Source organism: Lampetra fluviatilis, chromosome 65 (genome assembly GCF_964198595.1).
Source record: "Lampetra fluviatilis chromosome 65, kcLamFluv1.1, whole genome shotgun sequence".
Classification (NCBI taxonomy): Eukaryota; Metazoa; Chordata; class Hyperoartia; order Petromyzontiformes; family Petromyzontidae; genus Lampetra; species Lampetra fluviatilis.
The window spans coordinates 4665774-4691506 of record NC_136339.1 but is presented as its reverse complement, the minus strand read 5'-3'; the positions used below and the strand labels follow the sequence as shown (position 1 = coordinate 4691506).

Below are 25733 nucleotides of genomic sequence, written 5' to 3'. Positions count from 1 at the left end.
CCATTGCTCGAAACGTCGACCTCTATTGGTGGTCCCACCGTCTCCAAGCGAGATTCCCCCCACCCCCAACTCTCGCGAGATTTCCCGCCCCCAACTCTCGCGAGATTTCCCCCCCGCCCCCAACTCTCGCGAGATTTCCCCACCCCAAACTCTCGCGAGATTTCCGCCCCCAACTCTCGCGAGATTCCCCCCCCCGCCCCCAACTCTCGCGCGATTTCCCCCGCTCGTCGTCATGGCGACCGCGGTCATGGCGGCGTTGTTGGCTAGGCCCAGGCTCCTGACGGCTGCGCGGAGTCTCGCAGGAGGTAAGAAAGCGGTCAACAACAACAACATCGTCAACAACAACAACATTAACAACAACATTGTCATCAACAACAACATCATCGTCGGCAGCGGTGGGGAGCCCGGCAAGCGCGCGGGCCTGCGCTGAAGCCACGACGCCTAGGCCTCAATGCGGCCTTGCCCTCTAATACATAACTTCCTGATAAATGTTGTTGTTGTTGCTAAATGTTGTTGTTGTTGCTAAATATTGTTGTTGCTAAATAATGTTGTTGTTGCTAAATATTGTTGTTGCTAAATATTGTTGTTGCTCTGTGTTATTGTGTCACGCTTCTCGTACCTATTCGTGTGTTTTTTTTATTATTAAGGCTTGTTTAGTGAAACTTAAATCGCTTTAACGCGCCCGACATAACTTTGTGAGATGCGGGCGCCACCTTATATGGGAATGTTCTCGGTAGGCGACGTTTCGGACAACAGACCCCTTCTCCGTTGTGTGGTGTGTGGTGTCTGTGAGTGGTGTGTGTGGACACTTTTGCCCGTATCACCTTGCCACGAAGAAGGGTCGTTGCCTGAAACGTCGCCGATTACACTGGTCAACAATAACAACAAACATTTTTTTCCTGGCCTGGACTTTTGCAGCTGTTCTAGACTAATTTCAGGGTGCTGATTCCAAATCTGATCTCAGATTTGCTCTATCACATCTTATTTATAAATCCTTTATATTAAGTTCACTTGCTTGCTTGCGCGCTTACGACCGTGCAAATATTTCGGTCGATTTTTAACCCACATTTTGCACACAGACTCGTTGTGCGTGACAATTTATTTTCGTGAAAATAAATTTTCAAAAATTTTCCACTTCTTAGGAAATTTTTTTTTTCATATTTAATTTAAAATACCAATGTGATCAAAATGAAACTCTTACTCAAGAAAAACAGAAATGAATAATAAAATAAAACCGATGCCACGCATATAAAGGATTTATAGTGAAAAACTTTGTTTTTACGGGTTAATTTTTTATGCTATCGGCATACCCCATTTTCATTGATTTTACCCGAAATTAACTCTGTCACTTATGATTGCAAGTTGTTGCGAGTCAGTGACTGCTTTCGCGTTAAAATACGGTGCTGTTTTTTTAGGATAGTGTGTTTATAATATAATTTTATGTAGATATCCACATTTATTTAATATTTTTCTTCTGCAGTTTTTATTGAAAATGCAATATTTGATCTCAAAAACCTGATGTGATGGACAAAAACTGATGCCAGATTTGGAATCAGCACCCCGAAATTAAAACCGTTGGAATTCCATATGCCAGAAAAAGTGTGTTGACCAATGTTATCAAATTTCGATTTAAATCTTTCGTGACTGCAGGGATTCATCTTCTTGGTTCTTTCAGTAAAGTCACGTAGAATGGAAATAATAAAATAATAAAAATAAAACATAATAAAATACAATTCTCACGACGTTTCGGCCACAACGCAAGCAGCCGTCCTCAGGTGAAGAACAGGTCTGTCGGGAAGACAGCGTCTGAATGAAACAGCACCAGGCTTGGCAGCGTATATGTAAGCTCGGTTGGCGCTCTTCCCCCTCCACCCCCGGCCGCCTTTGTCTCCCCAGTGGCGATGTTTACACACCGCTACACCAGGTTACTCATTTGAGGCTGAGTCGACCTTGGGGAGACCCAGGACCGGTTCCGATAATCGTCACTGATTTTGGCCGTGAGCGGGAATCGAACTCGGGTCGCCAGGTTCGTAGCGCAGCGTAGCGCTAACCGCTACACCACCGCTCCCCACTCTACCCCCACCCCGCCCACCCGGGTCATTCCGTAAGTCGTCGGCGTAGTACATCATTGGAACGGGAAAGGGTTTTAAACCCAAGTCCCGATCTCCAGCTCATCCACAACTCACCCCGAGGACCTGACCCCTTTGCCGCGTTGACCACCCCCCACCACCCCACCCACTAACACCACCCACCACCACCCCACCCACCACCCCCACCACCCCCCACCACCCCACCCACCACCCCCCACCACCACCCCACCCACCACCCCACCCACCACCCCTCACCACCACCACCCCCCCCACCACCCCCCCACCCCACCCACCACCCCACCCCACCACCACCCCACCACCCCACTCACCACCCCACCCATCACCCCCCCACCCCACCCACCACCCCCCACCACCCCCCACCACCACCACCACCCCTCCACCCCCCCCCCACCACCCCACCCCCCCCCACCAACCAGGGTCACGCTGGAAGTCGTCGGTGTCGTACCTGTCGCGGGCTGACGCGCCCCGCCTCGCCTACTCGCTCAGCGCGGGGAAATCTCCCGGCGTGCTCTTCTTGCCGGGGTTCGCGTCCAGTATGGACGGGGCCAAGGGCACCGCACTGCACCACTACTGCCGCTCCGTGGGGCACGCCTCCACCCGGTGAGGGGGAGACACGGGGGACACGGGGGACGGGTGGGCGGGTGGGTGAGGAGGAAGGGAGAGCGGGAGAGAGACGCTGGGTGAGGGAGACATGGGGTGAGGTGATGGAGGGAGACGTGGGGTGAGGGACAGAGAGGGAGACACTGGGTGGTGAGGGAGACATGGGGTGAGGTGATTGAAAGGTGAGGAGGGAGACGTGTCGTGAGGTGATGCAGGGTGAGGAGGAAGATGGGTAGAGGGAGACATGGGGGTGAGGGAGACATGGGGGGTGAGGTGATGCGGGGTGAGGAAGGAGTCTTGGGGGTGAGGGAGAGAGGGGGAAAGACTGGGTGAGGGAGACATGGGGTGAGGTGATGGAGGGTGAGGAGGGAGACATGGGGTGAGGGGTAGAGGGAGAGACGCTGGGTGAGGGAGACACGGGGTGAATGGAGACGTGGGGTGAGGTGATTGCAAGGTGAGGAGGGAGACGCTGGGATTGATGAGAGAGGAAGTCGACTGGGTGAGGGGGAGGCTTCGGGTGAGGAGGCGCGGGGTGAGGAGAGAGGGAGGGACTCTGGGTAAGGATATCGACGCCAGAGGTCGCAAACGGGTTTTGATTCCTTACCCCCCGTACCCGTACCCGGCCGCACCCTACCCGTACCCGGGTACGGGTAGGGTACGGGTATCGGGTACCCGATTGCGACCTCTGGGATGAAGCCATGTTGCAGGCGCGGGTGGGTTGATTCTAGGAACTTGAATTGTGAGAAGAGACAAGACGTTGGGAAATGAGTGACAAACGGTGACTCACCAGTGACTCACGGCCTACCCGTACCCGGCCGCACCAAGGTCGCAAACAGGTATCCTTTCCCGGCCGTACCCGTACCCTACCCGTACCCGGCTGGGTAAGGGTAGCCGGGTATCGGGTAGGGTACGGGTATCGGGTACCCGGTTGCGACCTCTGATCGACGCTGGGTGAGACACGAGCGAGTGAGGAAGGGGAGACGCTTTGACGAGGGGGCGGGGGAGACACGCGCGTCCTAGCTGGGTACCCGTGGCGATGAAGGGTCACCGTGGTAACGCTGTCGCCGTGGTTACCAGGTTCGACTACACGGGTTGCGGAGCGTCGGAGGGTGACAGCTCCCACTGGGGGGTGGGGCAGTGGAAGAGCGACGTCCTCACCGTGCTTGACCAGCTCACCACGGGGCCACAGGTCGTTTGCTCACCCATCCGCTCGCTCACCCATCCGCTCACTCACCCATCCGCTCGCTCACCCATCCGCTCACTCACCCATCCGCTCGCTCATCCGGCCGGTCGCTCACCCATCCGCTCGCTCACCCATCCGCTCGCTCACCCATCCGCTCACTCACCCATCCGCTCACTCACCCATCCGCTCGCTCACCCATCCGCTCGCTCACCCATCCGCTCACTCACCCATCCGCTCACTCACCCATCCGCTCGCTCACCCATCCGCTCGCTCACCCATCCGCTCACTCACCCATCCGCTCGCTCACCCATCCGCTCACTCTCCCATCCGCTCGCTCACCCATCCGCTCGCTCACCCATCCGCTCACTCACCCATCCGCTCGCTCACCCATCCGCTCGCTCACCCATCCGCTCGCTCACCCATCCGCTCACTCACCCATCCGCTCGCTCACCCATCCGCTCACTCTCCCATCCGCTCGCTCACCCATCCGCTCGCTCACCCATCCGCTCGCTCACCCATCCGCTCACTCACCCATCCGCTCGCTCACCCATCCGCTCGCTCACCCATCCGCTCGCTCACCCATCCGCTCACTCACCCATCCGCTCGCTCACCCATCCGCTCGCTCACCCATCCGCTCACTCACCCATCCGCTCACTCACCCATCCGCTCGCTCACCCATCCGCTCGCTCACCCATCCGCTCACTCACCCATCCGCTCACTCTCCCGCTCACTCACCCATCCGCTCGCTCACCCATCCGCTCGCTCACCCATCCGCTCGCTCACCCATCCGCTCACTCACCCATCCGCTCGCTCACCCATCCGCTCGCTCATCCGGCCGGTCGCTCACCCATCCGCTCGCTCACCCATCCGCTCACTCACCCATCCGCTCGCTCACCCATCCGCTCGCTCAACCATCCGCTCGCTCATCCGGCCGGTCGCTCACCCATCCGCTCGCTCACCCATCCGCTCGCTCAACCATCCGCTCGCTCATCCGGCCGGTCGCTCACCCATCCGCTCGCTCACCCATCCGCTCACTCACCCATCCGCTCGCTCACCCATCCGCTCGCTCAACCATCCGCTCGCTCATCCGGCCGGTCGCTCACCCATCCGCTCGCTCACCCATCCGCTCGCTCACCCATCCGCTCGCTCATCCGGCCGGTCGCTCACCCATCCGCTCGCTCACCCGGCCGGTCGCTCACCCATCCGCTCGCTCACCCGGCCGCTCGCTCACCCCGCCACCCGCTGGCTCACCCATCCGCTCACTCACCCATCCGCTCGCTCACCCATCCGCTCGCTCACCCATCCGCTCGCTCTCCCATCCGCTCACTCTCCCATCCGCTCACTCACCCATCCGCTCGCTCACCCATCCGCTCGCTCACCCGGCCGCTCGCTCACCCATCCACTCGCTCACCCGGCCGCTCGCTCACCCATCCACTCGCTCACCCATCCGCTCGCTCACCCATCCACTTGCTCACCCATCCATCCACTCGCTCACCCGGCCGCTCGCTCACCCATCCACTCGCTCACCCACAAAACTCACAAAAAAACCCACACACTCAGCCAGAAACTCAGCCAGACACTCACCCAGATGCTGATGATGGTGTTGATGATGATGATGCTGATGATGATAGTGCTGATGAAGATAATGATGATGGTGTCTCAGATCCTAGTGGGCTCCAGTCTGGGCGCGTGGCTCATGATGGTGTTGATGATGCTGATGATGGTGTTAATGATGATGTTGATGATGATGATGATGCTGATGATGATGATGGTGCTGATGAAGATAATGATGCCGTTGTCTCAGATCCTCGTGGGCTCCAGTCTGGGCGCGTGGCTCATGGTGCTGGCGGCCGTGGCACGCCCGGAGCGCGTGGTCGGCCTGGTCGGTGTGGCCAGTGCCCCGGACTTCCTACAGCGGCTCCACAGCTCGCTCACTGACGAGGTGAGGGCTCGCCGGCTCACCCACCAACTCACCGACTCACCATCTCACTCACCATCTCACCACTCGCTCACTGACGAGGTGAGGGCTCGCCGGCTCACTCACCGACTCACCGACTCGCTCACCATCTCACTCACCATCTCACTCACCCACTCACCATCTCACTCACCATCTCACTCACCCACTCACCATCTCACTCGCTCGCCAATGTCGCGAGCGACCTCTCCGCATCTCACCGACGAGGTGAGCACTCGCTGACGAGGTGAGCGACCGTGCGCTCACCTCCTCACCCCCCCCCCACCCCCCCAACTCCCTCACCCCCCGTCCTCACCCCCCGTCCTCACCCCCCGTCCTCACCCCCCGTCCTCACCCCCCGTCCTCACCCCCCGTCCTCACCCCCCCCCTCCCGCCCTACAGGAGCGCGCCGAGGCTCAACGCACCGGAGAATTTCGCATCCCCTACTCCCCCCCCACCCTCCTCCTCCTCCTCGCCCAGCCCCTCGCCCAGCCCCTCGCCCAGCCCCTCGCCCAGCCCCTCGTCCAAGACCCACATCACAATCCCGCTCGCCGCCGTGCTCGAGGCAGCCAGGCACAGCCTCCTCGTCGCCCCGGCCGCCACCGCCACCGCCACCGCCACCGCTTCGTCGACGGCCGACGCACTGCTGCCCCTGCTGCCCCCGCTGCCCCCCCTGCCCGTGCGCTGCCCCGTGCGGTTGCTGCACGGCCTCGCCGACGACGTGGCGCCCTGGCAGCTAGCGCTGCGTCTGGCCGAGCGACTGGCGTCCGCCGAGGTGGACGTGACGCTGAGGAAGGGCGCCGGGCATCGCTTCAGCGAGCCGGCGGACCTGCGCCTCCTGGCCAGCACGCTGGACGACCTGGTGGACAGGCTGACGACGCACACGTAGCGCGGCAGGGGGTGCGTGCACCTAGCCTGGCGCGGAGCCGTTGGCGTGGTCGGTGTCGTTATCCGATTGGGTGGACGGGTCGAGCACGCGCGCGTAGTGTGGTGGGGAGGGGAGGTGGGGGTGGGGGTGCGTGCACCTAGCCTGGCACGGAGTCTATCATCGTCATCGTCGTCACCACCATCATCGTCACCACCGTCATCATCGTCACCTCCGCCATCATCGTCACCACCACCATCATCGTCACCACCATCATCGTCACCACCACCATCATCGTCACCACCACCATCATTGTCACCACCACCATCGTCACCACCACCATCATCGTCACCACCACCACCATCGTCACCACCACCATCATTGTCACCACCATCATCGTCACCTCCGCCATCATCGTCACCACCACCATCATCGTCACCACCACTATCATCGTCATTACCACCACCAACACTGCCACCAACGCCATTACCATCACCGCCATAATCACTGCCACCATAACTACCACCATCACTACCACCAGCACCATCATCGTCACCACCATCATTATTACCAACACCATCACTGCCACCACCACCATCACCACCACCAACACCATCACTGCCACCACCACCATCACCACCACCAACACCATCACTGCCACCACCATTCAATGTCATCACCACCATCATCGTCACCACCACCATCATCGTCACCACCACCATCATTACTACCATCACCAATACCATCACCACCATCATACATCATTCACCTCCTTCCCTGGCTTGCACCACGTGGCGGTGATGGTGGTGGCGGTGATGGTGGTGATGGTCGTGATGGTGGTGGCGGTGATGGTGGTGGCGGTGGTGGCGGTGATGGTCGTGATGGTGGTGGCGGTGATGGTGGTGATGGTCGTGATGGTGGTGGCGGTGATGGTGGTGATGGTCGTGATGGTGGTGGCGGTGATGGTGGTGATGGTCGTGATGGTGGTGATGGTCGTGATGGTGTTGATGTAGCAGAGTTACTGCCAAATTCGTTACATTTTTACAAAGAACTTGAGCCAAAATGTGAACTCTATTTGATGAAAGAATAGCGAGTGTGTGTGTAGTGTGTGTCTTGTATAGCATGTGTGTGTGGCTGAACACGTGTGTGTGTGTGAACACGTGTGTGTGTGTGTCTTGTATAGCGTGTGTGTGTGTGTGAACACGTGTGTGTGTTTGTTGTGTCTGTGTGTGTAGTGTTCGTCTTGTACAGCATGTGTGTGTGTGTGGCTGAACACGTGTGTGTGTGAACACGTGTGTGTGTGTCTTGTATAGCATGTGTGTGTGTGTAGTGTGTGTGTGTAGCGTGTGTCTTGTATAGCATGTGTGTGTGTGAACACGTGTGTGTGTTTGTTGTGTCTGTGTGTGTAGTGTTTGTCTTGTACAGCATGTGTGTGTTGCGTGTGTGAACACGTGTGTGTGTGTATGTGTGTGTCTTGTATAGCATGTGTGTGTGGCTGAACACGTGTGTGTGTGTAGTGTCTGTGTGTGTGTGTTGTGTGTCTTGTATAGCACGTGTGTGAACACGTGTGTATGTGTTGTGTGTGTGTAGTGTGTGTGTCTTCGTAGCGGTGGCGTCGCGGTTAGCGCACTCTGCTTCTCAACCCGGCGACCCGAGTTTGATTCCCGCTCACAGCCAATTACAGTGGCAGGCATCTCAACCGGTCCTGGGTCTCCCCTAGGTCGACTCGGCCTCAAATGAGTGCGGTGTGTAGTAAACATCGCCACTCGGGAGACAAAGGGGGCCGGGCGTGGTGCTGGCCACCCACCCCCCCTCGTGCGCCGTGCCGGCCTTCGTAGGCACTGCTTCTCGCTAACGGCACTTGCCCCTCAACAAGTGTGAGGCTACCTGGGGGAATCTTTGTCTTTGGTGTGTAACACGCGTGTCTGCGTGTCTCGGCCTATCTTGTCAAGTGCTTTTTAAATCCTTTATATTAAGTTCGCTTGCTTGCTTAGGACCGTGCAAATCTTTCAGTCGTTTTTTAACCCACTTCCCGTGATCCAATCGAGCTGACATTTTGCACACAGACTCGTTGTGCGTGACTATGAATTTTCGTGAAATTTTTTTCCCAAAATGTTACACTTTTTAGGAATTTTTTTAAATTTATTTAATTACCCATTGCTTAATGGTGGCAGGCAATCATCTGACCCATAGGTGGCAGCCATCTCAAGCCAGAGGACGAGAGGACTCTAGCCGCCACGCATATAAAGGATTTATAGTGAAAAACTTTGTTTTTACGGGTTAAATTTTTTGCCCCATTGCGTCACGTACTTTCGTTGTGTTCGCACGAACAGCTACCATCGCCCCCCTCCATATGACTGTCAGCAAAGCCATATATGTGTGAACACTTACACGGGGCTATGGTTTTTAGTGGGAAAAGAACGGATACATTCACCGTAACGTGGTGGCAAATTGGACGTTAATAGCTTCAGAAAGTCGACGCGCTCCCCGAATCTTTGTCCACGGAGGTCTCCCGATCACGTTTGTGCCTTTCCTCGCGGCGTTGTTGAAGATTCCCGGCAGCGTTGTGCCGCGGCAGGGAGAGATGCCGCTGGGGGTGCCCCTGGGCTGGGCCGAGCAGCGACGGGATTTGCCTGGCGACAAAGCTGGTGTCGTCGGGTCTTTCGGTGAAGTCACGTGGGTGGAAAACGTCGTTGGGTTTTTTGGTTTTGTTATTTTCAATTAATGAAAATTTGATTTTACTTTTTTTTTATTGTGCTTTTTTGCTTTCATTATTTTCGATTTATAAAAAAAAAATTTAGTTGTTTTTTGCTTTGATTATTTTCAATATATAAAAAAAAATACTCTTTTTTTATCGTTGTTTTTTGCTTTTATTATTTTCGATTTATGAAAAAAAACTCTTTTTTTCGATTTTTGCTTTTATTATTTTCAATTTATTTAAACATTTATTTTACTATTTTTTATCGTTTTTTGCTTTTATTATTTTCGATTTATTATTGATATTTTTTCTTATTTTTTATTTGACTATTTATATTTTTTGTTTTCTATCTACGTGACTTTACCGAAAGAACCAAGAATATGAATCGCTGCAATTCACGAAAGTTTTAAGTCCATACAAAACGTGTGTTCCCCTAATGTTAGTGCTGCAACTCTCCTCCTCACCTCCTGACTCTCTCTTTGCCTGCGACGTCAGCCTAAAAAACTCGGATGTTTTATTTTGTAATGCCGCGTTCAGAGTGTGGTGCCCTTGGTCGAGTGTGGTGAGTGTTGTGTGTGTGTGTCGAATGTGTGTTGTGTAGCTCAAGTTCATTGATTTGGTATAGCCCTGTGAGCCATTCGGCTCTTGAATCGGGTGCAACCGCAACAATCACAAAACAAAAACACGAACAAGAAAACATCTTAAAGTGACTATGTGACTGAGTGCAAACTGAAAATCCAACAAAAGACAGCAAAATATTGCAGAAAAAGCACCGTTACACCAACACTGTGTGCAAAAATCCCAGTGGGATGCAAGTCAAACAACAACAACAACCACAAGACAACTTAGATTAAGGCCATCAGTCTAACTCCGTACTACAACAACACAAACATGGCCAAACCAAAAAAACTTTTCGAAATCACCAAGATAAAGCCATGAAAGTGGGGAGCGGTGGTGCAGCGGTTAGCGCTACGCCGCGCTTCGAACCCGGCGTCGCGAGTTCGATTCCCGCTCACGGGCCAACGACTGCGACGATTGTCTGAGCCGGTCCTGGGCCTCCCCTAGGTCGACTCGGCCTCAAATGAGTAGTAGCTGGTGCGGTGTGTAGTAAACATCGCCGCTAGGGAGACAAAGGCGGCCGGGCGTGGTGCTGGCCACCCACCCACCCCCTCGTGTGCCGTGCCGGCCTTCGTAGGTGCTGCTACTCGCTAACAGCACTTGCCCCGAAAATCTTTTAAGGCTATACGGGGGATTTTTCTTTGTAGTGTGGTGAATGTTAGAGGAGTGTGGTGCACATGCTAACTGCATGTGTGGTGGTGAGTTTGGCGAGGTGGGTGGTGGTGAGTGTGGTGGTGGTGGTGAGTTTGGCGAGGGAGGTGGTGGTGAGTGTGGTGGTGAGTTTGGCGAGGTGGGTGGTGGTGAGTGTGGCGAGGGGTGTGGTGGTGAGTTTGGCGAGGGGGGTGGTGGTGAGTGTGGTGGTGAGTTTGGCGAGGGTTGTGGTGATGAGTGTGGTGGTGAGTTTGGCGAGGGGGTGGTGGTGAGTGTGGTGGTGAGTTTGGCGAGGGTTGTGGTGATGAGTGTGGTGGTGAGTGTCTCAGGGTGTGTGCTAACAACTGCCAACCGCCAATTACGTGATGTGTGTGACGTGGGGGAGATGTGGGTGAGTGGTGGGGGGGGGGAGATGGGGTGAGTGGTGGGGAGACACGGGGAGATGGGGTGAGTGGTGGTGGGGGGGGGGAGACACGGGGAGATGTGGTGGGGGGGGGAGATGGGGTGAGTGGTGGAGAGACACGGGGAGATGGGGTGAGTGGTGGAGAGACACGGGGAGATGTGGGTGAGTGGTGGGGGGGAGATGTGGGTGAGTGGTGGGAGACGCGGGGGAGATGTGGGTGAGTAGTGGGGAGACACGGGGAGATGTGGTGGGGGGGGGGACACGGGGAGATGTGGGTGAGTGGTGGTGGGGGGGGAGACACGGGGAGATGTGGGTGAGTGGTGGAGAGACACGGGGAGATGTGGGTGAGTGGTGGGGGGGGGAGACACGGGGGAGATGTGGGTGAGTGGTGGGGGGGGGGAGAGGCGGGGGAGATGTGGATGAGTGGTGGTGGGGGGGGGGAGACACGGGGAGATGTGGTGGGGGGGGGGGGACACGGGGAGATGTGGGTGAGTGGTGGTGGGGGGGGAGACACGGGGAGATGTGGGTGAGTGGTGGGGGGACACGGGGAGATGTGGGTGAGTGGTGGGGGGGGGGTGGGAGACTCGGGTAGATGTGGGTGAGTGGTGGGGGGGGGAGACACGGGGAGATGTGGGTGAGTGGTGGGGGGGGGAGACACGGGGAGATGTGGGTGAGTGGTGGGGGGGGGGTGGGAGACTCGGGTAGATGTGGGTGAGTGGTGGGGGGGGGAGACACGGGGAGATGTGGGTGAGTGGTGGTGGGGGGGGGAGACACGGGGAGATGTGGGTGAGTGGTGGGGGAGGGGAGACACGGGGAGATGTGGGTGAGTGGTGGGGAAGAAGACACGGGGAGATGTGGGTGAGTGGTGGGGGGGGAGACACGGGGAGATGTGGGTGAGTGGTGGAGGGGAGACACGGGGAGATGTGGGTGAGTGGTGGGGGGGGGTGGGAGACTCGGGTAGATGTGGGTGAGTGGTGGGGGGGGGTGGGAGACTCGGGTAGATGTGGGTGAGTGGTGGGGGGGGGGGGACACGGGGAGATGTGGGTGAGTGGTGGGTGGTGGGGGGGAGACACGGGGAGATGTGGGTGAGTGGTGGGGGGGACACGGGGAGATGTGGGTGAGTGGTGGGGGGGGAGACACGGGGAGATGGGGTGAGTGGTGGAGGGGAGACACGGGGAGATGTGGGTGAGTGGTGGGGGGGGGGGAGACTCGGGTAGACGCGTGAGGTGCTGTGTGTAACGGCGTGTCTAATCGTGTGGGGTGTTGTATTCTCTATGCATGTCGCAAATCGCGTTTGCCCAGAGTCCCACTTGCTGCCTGTTACATTGTTCGTCAACTTCCCAAGGCACTACTCGGTAACAATACAAACTCTCTTCCTAACGCTGCCGAGCCGTCTCGTTCATTCACTTGCCCTGCTTTGCCCGGGAAATGCCTCAAGACTCAACTTTCAGGAAGATTTCTACGTCAGTCTATGGGTCTCTATGTGAGTCTGTGGGTCTCTATGCGAGTCTGTGGGTCTCTATGTGAGTCTGTGAGTCTCTGTGTGAGTCCTCTGGGTCTCTGTGAGTCTGTGGGTCTATATGCGAGCCTGTGGGAATCTATGCGAGTCTGTGGGTCTCTGTGTGAGTCTGTGGGTCTCTGTGTGAGTCAATGGGTCTTTGTGTGAGTCTACGGGTCTCTGTGTGAGTCTGTGGGTCTCTGTGTGAGTCTGTGGGTCTCTGTGTGAGTCAATGGGTCTCTGTGTGAGTCTACGGGTCTCTGTGTGAGTCTGTGGGTCTCTGTGTGAGTCTGTGGGTCTCTGTGTGAGTCAATTGGTCTCTGTGTGAGTCTGTGGGTCTCTGTGTGAGTCTGTGGGTCTCTGTGTGAGTCTACGGGTCTCTGTGTGAGTCTATGGGTCTCTGTGTGAGTCTGTGGGTCTCTATGTGAGTCTGTGGGTCTCTGTGTGAGAATGTGGGTCTCTGTGTGAGTCTACGGGTCTCTGTGTGAGTCTATGGGTCTCTGTGTGAGTCTGTGGGTCTCTATGTGAGTCTGTGGGTCTCTGTGTGAGTATGTGGGTCTCTGTGTGAGTCTACGGGTCTCTGTGTGAGTCTATGGGTCTCTGTGTGAGTCTGTGGGTCTCTATGTGAGTCTGTGGGTCTCTGTGTGAGAATGTGGGTCTCTGTGTGAGTCTGTGGGTCTCTGTGTGAGTCTGTGGGTCTTTGTGTGAGTCTATGGGTCTCTGTGTGAGTCTATGGGTCTCTGTGTGAGTCTACGGGTCTCTGTGTGAGTCTGTGGGTCTCTGTGTGAGTCTATGGGTCTCTGTGTGAGTCTACGGGTCTCTGTGTGAGTCTGTGGGTCTCTGTGTGAGTCAATGGGTCTCTGTGTGAGTCTACGGGTCTCTGTGTGAGTCTGTGGGTCTCTGTGTGAGTCTGTGGGTCTCTGTGTGAGTCAATGGGTCTCTGTGTGAGTCTACGGGTCTCTGTGTGAGTCTGTGGGTCTCTGTGTGAGTCTGTGGGTCTCTGTGTGAGTCTACGGGTCTCTGTGTGAGTCTATGGGTCTCTGTGTGAGTCTGTGGGTCTCTATGTGAGTCTGTGGGTCTCTGTGTGAGAATGTGGGTCTCTGTGTGAGTCTGTGGGTCTCTGTGTGAGTCTATGGGTCTCTGAGTCTACGGGTCTCTGTGTGAGTCTGTGGGTCTCTGTGTGAGTCTATGGGTCTCTGTGTGAGTCTACGGGTCTCTGTGTGAGTCTACGGGTCTCTGTGTGAGTATGTGGGTCTCTGCGTGAGTCTAAGGGTCTCTGTGTGAGTCTATGGGTCTCTGTGTGAGTCTACGGGTCTCTGTGTGAGTCTGTGGGTCTCTGTGTGAGTCTAAGGGTCTCTGTGTGAGTCTATGAGTCTCTGTGTGAGTCTACGGGTCTCTGTGTGAGTCTACGGGTCTCTGTGTGAGTCTGTGGGTCTCTGTGTGAGTCTGTGGGTCTCTGTGTGAGTCTAAGGGTCACTGTGTGAGTCTATGGGTCTCTGTGTGAGTCTACGGGTCTCTGTTTGAGTCTACGGGTCCCTGTGTGAGTCTGTGGGTCTCTGTGTGAGTCTACGGGTCTCTGTGTGAGTCTGTGGGTCTCTGTGTGAGTCTACGGGTCTCTGTTTGAGTCTACGGGTCTCTGTGTGAGTCTGTGGGTCTCTGTGTGAGTCTGTGGGTCTCTGTGTGAGTCTACGGGTCCCTGTGTGAGTCTGTGGGTCTCTGTGTGAGTCTACGGGTTTCTGTGTGAGTCTGTGGGTCTCTGTGTGAGTCTACAGGTCTCTGTTTGAGTCTACGGGTCTCTGTGTGAGTCTGTGGGTCTCTGTGTGAGTCTGTGGGTCTCTGTGTGAGTCTGTGGGTCTCTATGTGAGTCTGTGGGTCTCTGTGTGAGAATGTGGGTCTCTGTGTGAGTCTACGGGTCTCTGTGTGAGTCTATGGGTCTCTGTGTGAGTCTGTGGGTCTCTATGTGAGTCTGTGGGTCTCTGTGTGAGTATGTGGGTCTCTGTGTGAGTCTACGGGTCTCTGTGTGAGTCTATGGGTCTCTGTGTGAGTCTGTGGGTCTCTATGTGAGTCTGTGGGTCTCTGTGTGAGAATGTGGGTCTCTGTGTGAGTCTGTGGGTCTCTGTGTGAGTCTGTGGGTCTTTGTGTGAGTCTATGGGTCTCTGTGTGAGTCTATGGGTCTCTGTGTGAGTCTACGGGTCTCTGTGTGAGTCTGTGGGTCTCTGTGTGAGTCTATGGGTCTCTGTGTGAGTCTACGGGTCTCTGTGTGAGTCTGTGGGTCTCTGTGTGAGTCAATGGGTCTCTGTGTGAGTCTGTGGGTCTCTATGTGAGTCTGTGGGTCTCTGTGTGAGTATGTGGGTCTCTGTGTGAGTCTACGGGTCTCTGTGTGAGTCTATGGGTCTCTGTGTGAGTCTGTGGGTCTCTATGTGAGTCTGTGGGTCTCTGTGTGAGAATGTGGGTCTCTGTGTGAGTCTGTGGGTCTCTGTGTGAGTCTGTGGGTCTTTGTGTGAGTCTATGGGTCTCTGTGTGAGTCTATGGGTCTCTGTGTGAGTCTACGGGTCTCTGTGTGAGTCTGTGGGTCTCTGTGTGAGTCTATGGGTCTCTGTGTGAGTCTACGGGTCTCTGTGTGAGTCTGTGGGTCTCTGTGTGAGTCAATGGGTCTCTGTGTGAGTCTACGGGTCTCTGTGTGAGTCTGTGGGTCTCTGTGTGAGTCTGTGGGTCTCTGTGTGAGTCAATGGGTCTCTGTGTGAGTCTACGGGTCTCTGTGTGAGTCTGTGGGTCTCTGTGTGAGTCTGTGGGTCTCTGTGTGAGTCAATGGGTCTCTGTGTGAGTCTGTGGGTCTCTGTGTGAGTATGTGGGTCTCTGTGTGAGTCTACGGGTCTCTGTGTGAGTCTATGGGTCTCTGTGTGAGTCTGTGGGTCTCTATGTGAGTCTGTGGGTCTCTGTGTGAGAATGTGGGTCTCTGTGTGAGTCTGTGGGTCTCTGTGTGAGTCTATGGGTCTCTGAGTCTACGGGTCTCTGTGTGAGTCTGTGGGTCTCTGTGTGAGTCTATGGGTCTCTGTGTGAGTCTACGGGTCTCTGTGTGAGTCTACGGGTCTCTGTGTGAGTATGTGGGTCTCTGCGTGAGTCTAAGGGTCTCTGTGTGAGTCTATGGGTCTCTGTGTGAGTCTACGGGTCTCTGTGTGAGTCTGTGGGTCTCTGTGTGAGTCTAAGGGTCTCTGTGTGAGTCTATGAGTCTCTGTGTGAGTCTACGGGTCTCTGTGTGAGTCTACGGGTCTCTGTGTGAGTCTGTGGGTCTCTGTGTGAGTCTGTGAGTCTCTGTGTGAGTCTAAGGGTCACTGTGTGAGTCTATGGGTCTCTGTGTGAGTCTACGGGTCTCTGTTTGAGTCTACGGGTCCCTGTGTGAGTCTGTGGGTCTCTGTGTGAGTCTACGGGTCTCTGTGTGAGTCTGTGGGTCTCTGTGTGAGTCTACGGGTCTCTGTTTGAGTCTACGGGTCTCTGTGTGAGTCTGTGGGTCTCTGTGTGAGTCTGTGGGTCTCTGTGTGAGTCTACGGGTCCCTGTGTGAGTCTGTGGGTCTCTGTGTGAGTCTACGGGTTTCTGTGTGAGTCTGTGGGTCTCTGTGTGAGTCTACAGGTCTCTGTTTGAGTCTACGGGTCTCTGTGTGAGTCTGTGGGTCTCTGTGTGAGTCTGTGGGTCTCTGTGTGAGTCTGTGGGTCTCTGTTTGAGTCTACGGGTCTCTGTGTGAGTCTACGGGTCTCTGTGTGAGTCTGTGGGTCTCTGTGTGAGTCTACGGGTCTCTGTTTAAGTCTACGGGTCTCTGTGTGAGTCTGTGGGTCTCTGTGTGAGTCTGTGGGTCTCTGTGTGAGTCTGTGGGTCTCTGTGTGAGTCTGTGGGTCTCTGTTTGAGTCTACGGGTCTCTGTGTGAGTCTGTGGGTCTCTGTGTGAGTCTAAGGGTCTCTGTGTGAGTCTATGGGTCTCTGTGTGAGTCTACGGGTCTCTGTTTGAGTCTACGGGTCCCTGTGTGAGTCTGTGGGTCTCTGTGTGAGTCTGTGGGTCTCTGTGTGAGTCTACGGGTCTCTGTTTGAGTCTACGGGTCCCTGTGTGAGTCTGTGGGTCTCTGTGTGAGTCTAAGGGTCACTGTGTGAGTCTATGGGTCTCTGTGTGAGTCTACGGGTCTCTGTTTGAGTCTACGGGTCCCTGTGTGAGTCTGTGGGTCTCTGTGTGAGTCTGTGGGTCTCTGTTTGAGTCTACGGGTCTCTGTGTGAGTCTACGGGTCTCTGTGTGAGTCAATGCGTCTCTGTGTGAGTCTACGGGTCTCTGTGAGTCTACGGGTCTCTGTGTGAGTCTGTGGGTCTCTGTTTGAGTCTACGGGTCTCTGTGTGAGTCTACGGGTCCCTGTGTGAGTCTGTGGGTCTCTGTGTGAGTCTACGGGTCTCTGTGTGAGTCTGTGGGTCTCTGTGTGAGTCAATGGGTCTCTGTGTGAGTCTATGGGTCTCTGTGTTAGTCTGTGGGTCTCTATGTGAGTCTGTGGGTCTCTGTGTGAGAATGTGGGTCTCTGTGTGAGTCTGTGGGTCTCTGTGTGAGTCTGTGGGTCTCTGTGTGAGTCTATGGGTCTCTGTGTGAGTCTACGGGTCTCTGTGTGAGTCTATGGGTCTCTGTGTGAGTCTATGGGTCTCTGTTTGAGTCTACGGGTCTCTGTGTGAGTCTGTGGGTCTCTGTGTGAGTCTACGGGTCTCTGTGTGAGTCTATGGGTCTCTGTGTGAGTCTGTGGGTCTCTGTGTGAGTCTGTGGGTCTCTGTGTGAGTCTATGGGTCTCTGTGTGAGTCTGTGGGTCTCTGTGCGAGTCTATGGGTCTCTGTGTGAGTCTGTGGGTCTCTGTGTGAGTCTGTGGGTCTCTGTGTGAGTCTGTGGGTCTCTGTGTGAGTCTACGGGTCTCTGTGTGAGTCTGTGGGTCTCTGTGTGAGTCTATGGGTCTCTGTGTGAGTCTATGGGTCTCTGTGTTAGTCTGTGGGTCTCTATGTGAGTCTGTGGGTCTCTGTGTGAGAATGTGGGTCTCTGTGTGAGTCTGTGGGTCTCTGTGTGAGTCTGTGGGTCTCTGTGTGAGTCTATGGGTCTCTGTGTGAGTCTACGGGTCTCTGTGTGAGTCTATGGGTCTCTGTGTGAGTCTATGGGTCTCTGTTTGAGTCTACGGGTCTCTGTGTGAGTCTGTGGGTCTCTGTGTGAGTCTACGGGTCTCTGTGTGAGTCTATGGGTCTCTGTGTGAGTCTGTGGGTCTCTGTGTGAGTCTGTGGGTCTCTGTGTGAGTCTATGGGTCTCTGTGTGAGTCTGTGGGTCTCTGTGCGAGTCTATGGGTCTCTGTGTGAGTCTGTGGGTCTCTGTGTGAGTCTGTGGGTCTCTGTGTGAGTCTGTGGGTCTCTGTGTGAGTCTACGGGTCTCTGTGTGAGTCTGTGGGTCTCTGTGTGAGTCTATGGGTCTCTGTGTGAGTCTGTGGGTCTCTGTGTGAGTCTATGGGTCTCTGTGTGAGTCTATGGGTCTCTGTGTGAGTCTGTGGGTCTCTGTGTGAGTCTGTGGGTCTCTGTGCGAGTCTGTGGGTCTCTGTGTGAGTCTGTGGGTCTCTGTGTGAGTCTGTGGGTCTCTGTGTGAGTCTGTGGGTCTCTGTGTGAGTCTATGGGTCTCTGTGTGAGTCTACGGGTCTCTGTGTGAGTCTGTGGGTCTCTGTGTGAGTCTGTGGGTCTCTGTGTGAGTCTGTGGGTCTCTGTGTGAGTCTGTGGGTCTCTGTGTGAGTCTGTGGGTCTCTGTGTGAGTCTATGGGTCTCTGTGTGAGTCTGTGGGTCTCTGTGTGAGTCTGTGGTTCTGTTTGCGCCATTCTGTGCGTGGCTGCGAGCCGTGGCCCTGACCCCTGACCCCGTGGCCCTGACCCCTGACCCCGTGGCCGAGACGAGCAACAGCCGCAGGTCGCGATGAATGCGGCCGAGGTCACGTGACTGGGAGCTCCAGTCAACATCTGTCAGCCTCCGCGTGAGGGACGCGGAGGCTCCCACGTGGAGGCTCTCCTAGTGTGAGCTCCACGTGGAGGTTCATTTCGTGTGGTCTCCACGTGGAGGCTCACCTCGTGTGAGCTCCACGTGGAGGCTCACCTCGTGTGAGCTCCACGTGGAGGCTCCGCGTGTGAGCTCCACGTGGAGGCTCACCTCGTGTGAGCTCCACGAGGAGGCTCTGCGTGTGAGCTCCACGAGGAGGCTCACCTCGTGTGAACTCCACGTGGAGGCTCCGCGTGTGAGCTCCACGTGGAGGCTCACCTCGTGTGAGCTCCACGAGGAGGCTCTGCGTGTGAGCTCCACGAGGAGGCTCACCTCGTGTGAACTCCACGTGGAGGCTCACCTCGTGTGAGCTCCACGTGGAGGCTCTGCGTGTGGTCTCCACGTGGAGTTTCTCTCCATGTGGGCTCCACGTGGAGTTTCTCTCCATGTGGGCTCCACGTGGAGGCTCTGCGTGTGAGCTCCACGTGGAGGCTCACTGCGTGTGGTCTCCACGTGGAGGTCCCTGGCTCTGGCTACTGGGGTCAGTGGCTCAGCGCGATTGGCTTGAGGCCTCGTTGCAGTTGCACCGCCTGCGCACCCAGAAACCTCGACACCGCGCCCAGCGCACACCACTGGGTGGAGAGACTCACACACAGAGCAGGGCTCGAACCCAGGTGTCTCAGTGTCACCATCAACCCCTGTGGGTAGAGAGAGAGGGGGGAGACTCACACAGAGCAGGGCTCGAACCCAGGTGTCCCAGTGTCTGTGGCCTGTTCACCATCAACCCCTGTGGGTAGAGAGAGAGAGAGGGGGGAGACTCACACAGACCAGGGCTCGAACCCAGGTGTCTCAGAGTCTGTGGCCTGGCCACCATCCACCCCTGGGGTGAGAGGGGGGGGGGGTGAGAGGGGGTAGAGAGAGAGAGAGACTCACACAGACCAGGGCTCGAACCCAGGTGTCTCGGTGTCAGTGGCCTGTTCACCATCAACCCCTGTGGGTAGAGAGAGAGAGAGGGGGGAGACTCACACAGACCAGGGCTCGAACCCAGGTGTCTCAGTGTCACCATCAACCCCTGTGGGTAGAGAGAGAGGGGGGAGACTCACACAGACCAGGGCTCGAACCCAGGTTTCTCAGTGTCACCATCAACCCCTGTGGGTAGAGAGAGAGGGGAGAGACTCACACAGACCAGGGCTCGAACCCAGGTGTCTCAGAGTCTGTGGTCAGCTGGGCCTAGTGGTGACGTCACGCGGCCACATCTCCCGCTCTGAGCTGGAGCCTGGACTTAGCACTTTGAGCCCGGCCCCTCCCCTCACCCCCCCTTCCCTTGCCCCCTGGCCCCGCCCCCCTCCCTTATCTCCCCCACCCCCCCTCCCACACGCGCGCAGGTGAGGGTGGGTGACAGCCCCGTGGGACAGACACACTGACAAAGACACACTGACAGAGACACACTGACAGAGACACACAGAGACACACTGATAGAGACACACAGAGACACACTGATAGAGAGACACAGAGACACACTGACAGAGACACACTGACAGAGAGACACACTGACAGAGACATAGAGACAGAGACACACTGACAGAGACACACAGAGACACACTGACAGAGACACACTGACAGAGACACACTGACAGAGACACACTGACAGAGACACACTGACAGAGAGACACACTGACAGAGACACACTGACAGAGACACACAGAGACACACTGATAGAGAGACACAGAGACACACTGACAGAGACACACTGACAGAGAGACACACTGACAGAGACATAGAGACAGAGACACACTGACAGAGACACACTGACAAGAGAGACACACTGACAGAGAGATACTGATAGAGACACTCAGAGAGACACCGAGAGAGACAGAGACACTGACAGAGGGACAAAGACACTGGGAGAGACACTGAGAGAGACAGAGACACGCAGAGAGACAGAGGCAGAGACACAGAGAGAGACAGAGAGACACCGAGAGAGACAGAGAGACACCGAGAGAGACAGGGAGACACTGGGAGAGAGACAGAGACACAGAGAGAGACAGAGACACAGAGAGAGACAGAGAGACACCGGGAGACACCGGGAGAGACACAGAGAGACACGGAGACACGGAGACAACGCTGACGGGCACCATGAGAGCTGTCCCTATCTCTCTCTGTCTCCTCCTCGCACTCTCGACCCTTCTCGATGGTGAGTGGCAACTTCATTTGCGTCCGAGTCGATCTAGAGGTGGAACGGTTCCTTCTATGTCTCTGTGTGTGTGTGTGTCTAAGTGATGTGACGCTGTGTGAGTCAGTGTGTGTGTGTGTGTTTGCCTCTGTGTTTGTGTCTCTGTGTGTGTCTAAGTGATGCTGTGTGAGTCAGTGTGTGTGTGTGTTTGCCTCTGTGTTTGTGTCTCTGTGTGTGTCTAAGTGATGCTGTGTGAGTCTGTGTGTGTGTCTAAGTGATGCTGTGTGAGTCTGTGTGTGTCTGTGTGTGTGAGTGTGTGTGTGTGTCTGTCTGTGTGTGTGTTTGCCTCTGTGTTTGTGTCTGTGTGTGTCTAAGTGAGGCTGCGGTGCTCTGTGAGTCTGTGTGTGAGTCTGTCTCTGTGTGTACCCTACGTGTGTGCGTCTCTGTGTTTGTCTCTGTATTTGTGTGTCTCTGTGTGTGTGTCTGTGTGTGTGAGTCAGTGTGTGTGTCTGTCTCTGTGTGTGTGTCTAAGTGATGTGACGCTGTGTGAGTCAGTGTGTGTCTGTCTCTGTGTCTGTCTCTGTGTGAGTCTGTGTGTGTGTGAGTCTGTCTCTGTGTGTACCCTACATGTGTGTGTCGCTGTGTTTGTCTCTGTGTTTGTGTGTCTCTGTGTGTGTCTCTGTGTGTGTGTCTGTGTGAGTCTGTGTGTGTGAGTCAGTGTGTGTGTCTGTCTCTGTGTGTTTGTCTGTGTGTGAGTCTGTGTGTGTGTGAGTCTGTCTCTGTGTGTACCCTACGTGTGCGTGTCTCTGTGTTTGTCTCTGTGTTTGTGTGTCTCTGTGTGTGTCTCTGTGTGTGTGTCTGTGTGTGTGAGTCAGTGTGTGTGTCTGTCTCTGTGTGTTTGTCTGTGTGTGAGTCTGTGTGTGTGAGAGTCTGTCTCTGTGTGTACCCTACGTGTGCGTGTCTCTGTGTTTGTGTGTCTCTGTGTGTGTCTCTGTGTATGTGTCTGTGTGAGTCTGTGTGTGTGAGTCAGTGTGTGTGTCTGTCTCTGTGTGTTTGTCTGTGTGTGAGTCAGTGTGTGTGTCTGTCTCTGTGTGTTTGTCTGTGTGTGAGTCTGTGTGTGTGTGTGAGTCTGTCTCTGTGTGTACCCTACGTGTGCGTGTCTCTGTGTTTGTCTCTGTGTTTGTGTGTCTCTGTGTCTGTGTGCGATGCAAGTCTCTGTCTCAATGTGTCAGCCTGCATGTCCATGTATCTCTATGTATGTCTATGGGTCTATGCACGTGTATGTATATCTACCTATCTCTGAGGAGCTCACAAATCCTTGAAAGATCTGGACAAAGTCCCATCGGTGAGCTCCTCCGGCAGGCAAGGCTGCGTTGGCTGGGTCATGTAGCCCGCATGCCCAGCCACCGCATGCCTAAACAGCTTTTGTTCGGCCGGATCGAGGGGGCTAAACGGGCGCGGCACGGGCTAGAGAAGAGATGGAGTGATGTGGTACAGGAGGACGTGGAGCTGAGTGGACTTGCCGATGACTGGTACCAGCGGTGTCAAGATCGGCCTCTGTGGAGGAGGCTCGTGAAGGACGCTACTGGGCAGTTGGAGGCAGTCGCCCTCCAAAAACAACGGAGGAGCGACGCTCACAACAACGAGCGGAGCGCCGGGTGGCTAAAGCACAGCAAGTTGGCACAGTAGGGGGCACAGGTGGTGCATCAGCCAGTCATCTCGGTCATCTCAGTCAGTCGACCCGTGGCACCTGCTGGGTCTGCCCCGTGACCTCCTGCCAGCGGGCGTTCGACACTTCACGTGGCCTCAAGGTGCACATGGCCTGGCACAAGCGTCGTGGTGACGTCACCGCCACTTAGCGGCGAATGGCGGTTCTTGTTGTTGATCTATCTCTATGGGTCTCTATGGGTCTCTATGCATGTCTATGTATATCTGTGCATGTCTGTGGGTCTCTATGCAAGTCTATGTATCTATGCACGCGCATGCATGTCTGTGTGTAATGGTGTTATTGAGACGTACGCACACCATCTCCGGCTAGCTCCCATTGCTTAACTGTAAGGGGCAATCGTGATGTCCCTCGCCTGGGGCCCAGAGGTCGCAACCGGGTACCCGATACCCGTACCCTACCCGAATTGCCCGATGATGCTGGATGCAATTACCAGCGAAACGTCGTACAACTCAAAAATTGTAAATGTTGTGGTTTCACGCTTCAACGCACCGGTGTGGGGGCTAAAGCAGTGAACTATTTTGTCTCTTGTCAACGTGACACTTTTTTTTGCTGATTGGCCGTGTCGGGTGGTGGAGGGTTACGACACATTTATAAATAACGCGATCTAAACCCAAAAAACGTTGATTATGAATAATATTGATCGCGAAAGCCTGCTACGTGTTAAACTGACTCACCCCACCACTCACCACTCACTCACCACCTCACCACTCACTTACCACTCAATCACCTCACCACTCACCTCACCACTCACCTCACCACTCACCTCACCACTCACCACACCACTCACCTCACCACTCACCACACCACTCACCTCACCACTCACCACACCACTCACCTCACCACTCACCACACCACTCACCACACCACTCACCTCACCACTCACCTCACCACTCACCACTCACCTCACCACTCACCTCACCACTCACCACACCACTCACCACACCACTCACCTCACCACTCACCACACCACTCACCACACCACTCACCTCACCACTCACCTCACCACTCACCTCACCACTCACCACACCACTCACCTCACCACTCACCACACCACTCACCTCACCACTCACCACACCACTCACCTCACCACTCACCTCACCACTCACCACTCACCACACCACTCACCTCACCACTCACCTCACCACTCACCACACCACTCACCACACCACTCACCTCACCACTCACCTCACCACTCACCACACCACTCACCTCACCACTCACCACACCACTCACCTCACCACTCACCTCACCACTCACCACTCACCACACCACTCACCTCACCACTCACCACTCACCACACCACTCACCTCACCACTCACCTCACCACTCACCACACCACTCACCTCACCACTCACCACACCACTCACCTCACCACTCACCACACCACTCACCACACCACTCACCTCACCACTCACCACACCACTCACCACACCACTCACCTCACCACTCACCTCACCACTCACCACTCACCTCACCACTCACCTCACCACTCACCACACCACTCACCACACCACTCACCTCACCACTCACCACACCACTCACCACTCACCACACCACTCACCTCACCACTCACCTCACCACTCACCACACCACTCACCTCACCACTCACCACACCACTCACCTCACCACTCACCACACCACTCACCACTCACCACACCACTCACCTCACCACTCACCACACCACTCACCTCACCACTCACCTCACCACTCACCACTCACCACACCACTCACCTCACCACTCACCTCACCACTCACCACACCACTCACCTCACCACTCACCACACCACTCACCTCACCACTCACCACACCACTCACCTCACCACTCACCTCACCACTCACCACTCACCACACCACTCACCACACCACTCACCTCACCACTCACCACACCACTCACCTCACCACTCACCACACCACTCACCTCACCACTCACCTCACCACTCACCACTCACCACACCACTCACCTCACCACTCACCACTCACCACACCACTCACCTCACCACTCACCTCACCACTCACCACACCACTCACCTCACCACTCACCACACCACTCACCTCACCACTCACCTCACCACTCACCACACCACTCACCTCACCACTCACCTCACCACTCACCACACCACTCACCTCACCACTCACCTCACCACTCACCTCACCACTCACCACACCACTCACCTCACCACTCACCTCACCACTCACCTCACCACTCACCACACCACTCACCTCACCACTCACCTCACCACTCACCACTCACCTCACCACTCACCTCACCACTCACCACACCACTCACCTCACCACTCACCTCACCACTCACCTCACCACTCACCACACCACTCACCTCACCACTCACCACACCACTCACCTCACCACTCACCACACCACTCACCTCACCACTCACCACACCACTCACCTCTGGTTTCACGCTTCAACGCACCGGTGTGGGGGCTAAAGCAGTGAACTATTTTGTCTCTTGTCAACGTGACACTTTTTTTTACTGATTGGCCGTGTCGGGTGGTGGAGGGTTACGACACATTTATAAATAACGCGGCGATCTAAACCCACAAAAACGTTGATTATTAATAATATTGGTCGCGAAAGCCTCACACGTGTTCAACTGGCTTGAAGCGTTCATAAATGGCGTCGCCTCTACTTCTGCAACGTCTCCGTCGTCGAAAGAACGCACTGCGCGTGTACCTCTCTGGGCGTCGTCCATGCGTCCGCGTGCGTCTCTCCAGAGGTGGGACAAAGTCATTGTTATGCAAGTCCAAGTCGAGTCGCAAGTCATCAAATTCATGACTCGAGTCTGACTCGAGTCCAAGTCACATGACTCGAGTCCACATCTCATAGGTGGGACAAAGTCATTGTTATGCAAGTCCAAGTCGAGTCGCAAGTCATCAAATTCATGACTCGAGTCTGACTCGAGTCCAAGTCACATGACTCGAGTCCACACCTCTGCGTCTCTCCGTCTCTCCCTCTCTCTCTGCGCCTGCCTGCCAGGCTGCGTGTCCATCTCGGTGCTATCCGAGGGCGCCGTCGTCCGCCTGGTGCGCAACAAACGCCAGGAGGACTGGTACTCGCTGTGGAGCGGCGCCGACCAATCTCGGCACACCGCCTGGGACGCCGGGGTCGGGACGGCCATTCAGCAGCAGGTCAGGGGTGATTTTTTGAAAAGTTTTTTGGTTTGGCCATGTTTGTGTTGTTTGTTGTAGTACGGAGTTAGAATGATGGCCTTAATCTA

At 55.6% G+C, this 25733-nt stretch overlaps 1 protein-coding gene across 3 annotated transcripts; it reads left to right on the top strand.

Moving 5' to 3' along the window:
- Window positions 1-232: 232 nt before the first annotated feature.
- On the top strand, window positions 233-9458 carry ABHD10 (abhydrolase domain containing 10, depalmitoylase). 3 transcript variants are annotated; one of them, XR_013640569.1, is made up of 6 exons: window positions 233-305; window positions 2528-2711; window positions 3789-3900; window positions 5699-5836; window positions 6251-7833; window positions 7965-9458. XR_013640569.1 is itself a non-coding variant. In XM_078882465.1 (6 exons), the coding sequence occupies exons 1-6, from the start codon at window positions 233-235 to the stop codon at window positions 6735-6737; spliced, it is 963 nt and encodes a 320-aa protein (XP_078738591.1). In that variant the 3' UTR covers window positions 6738-6823. The 3 variants fall into 3 exon arrangements, 2 of the variants coding, with proteins under 2 accessions (XP_078738591.1, XP_078738590.1); XM_078882465.1 differs by lacking the exon at window positions 7965-9458 and having other exon boundaries at window positions 6251-6305; window positions 6337-6823; XM_078882464.1 differs by having other exon boundaries at window positions 6251-9458.
- Window positions 9459-25733: the final 16275 nt, after the last annotated feature.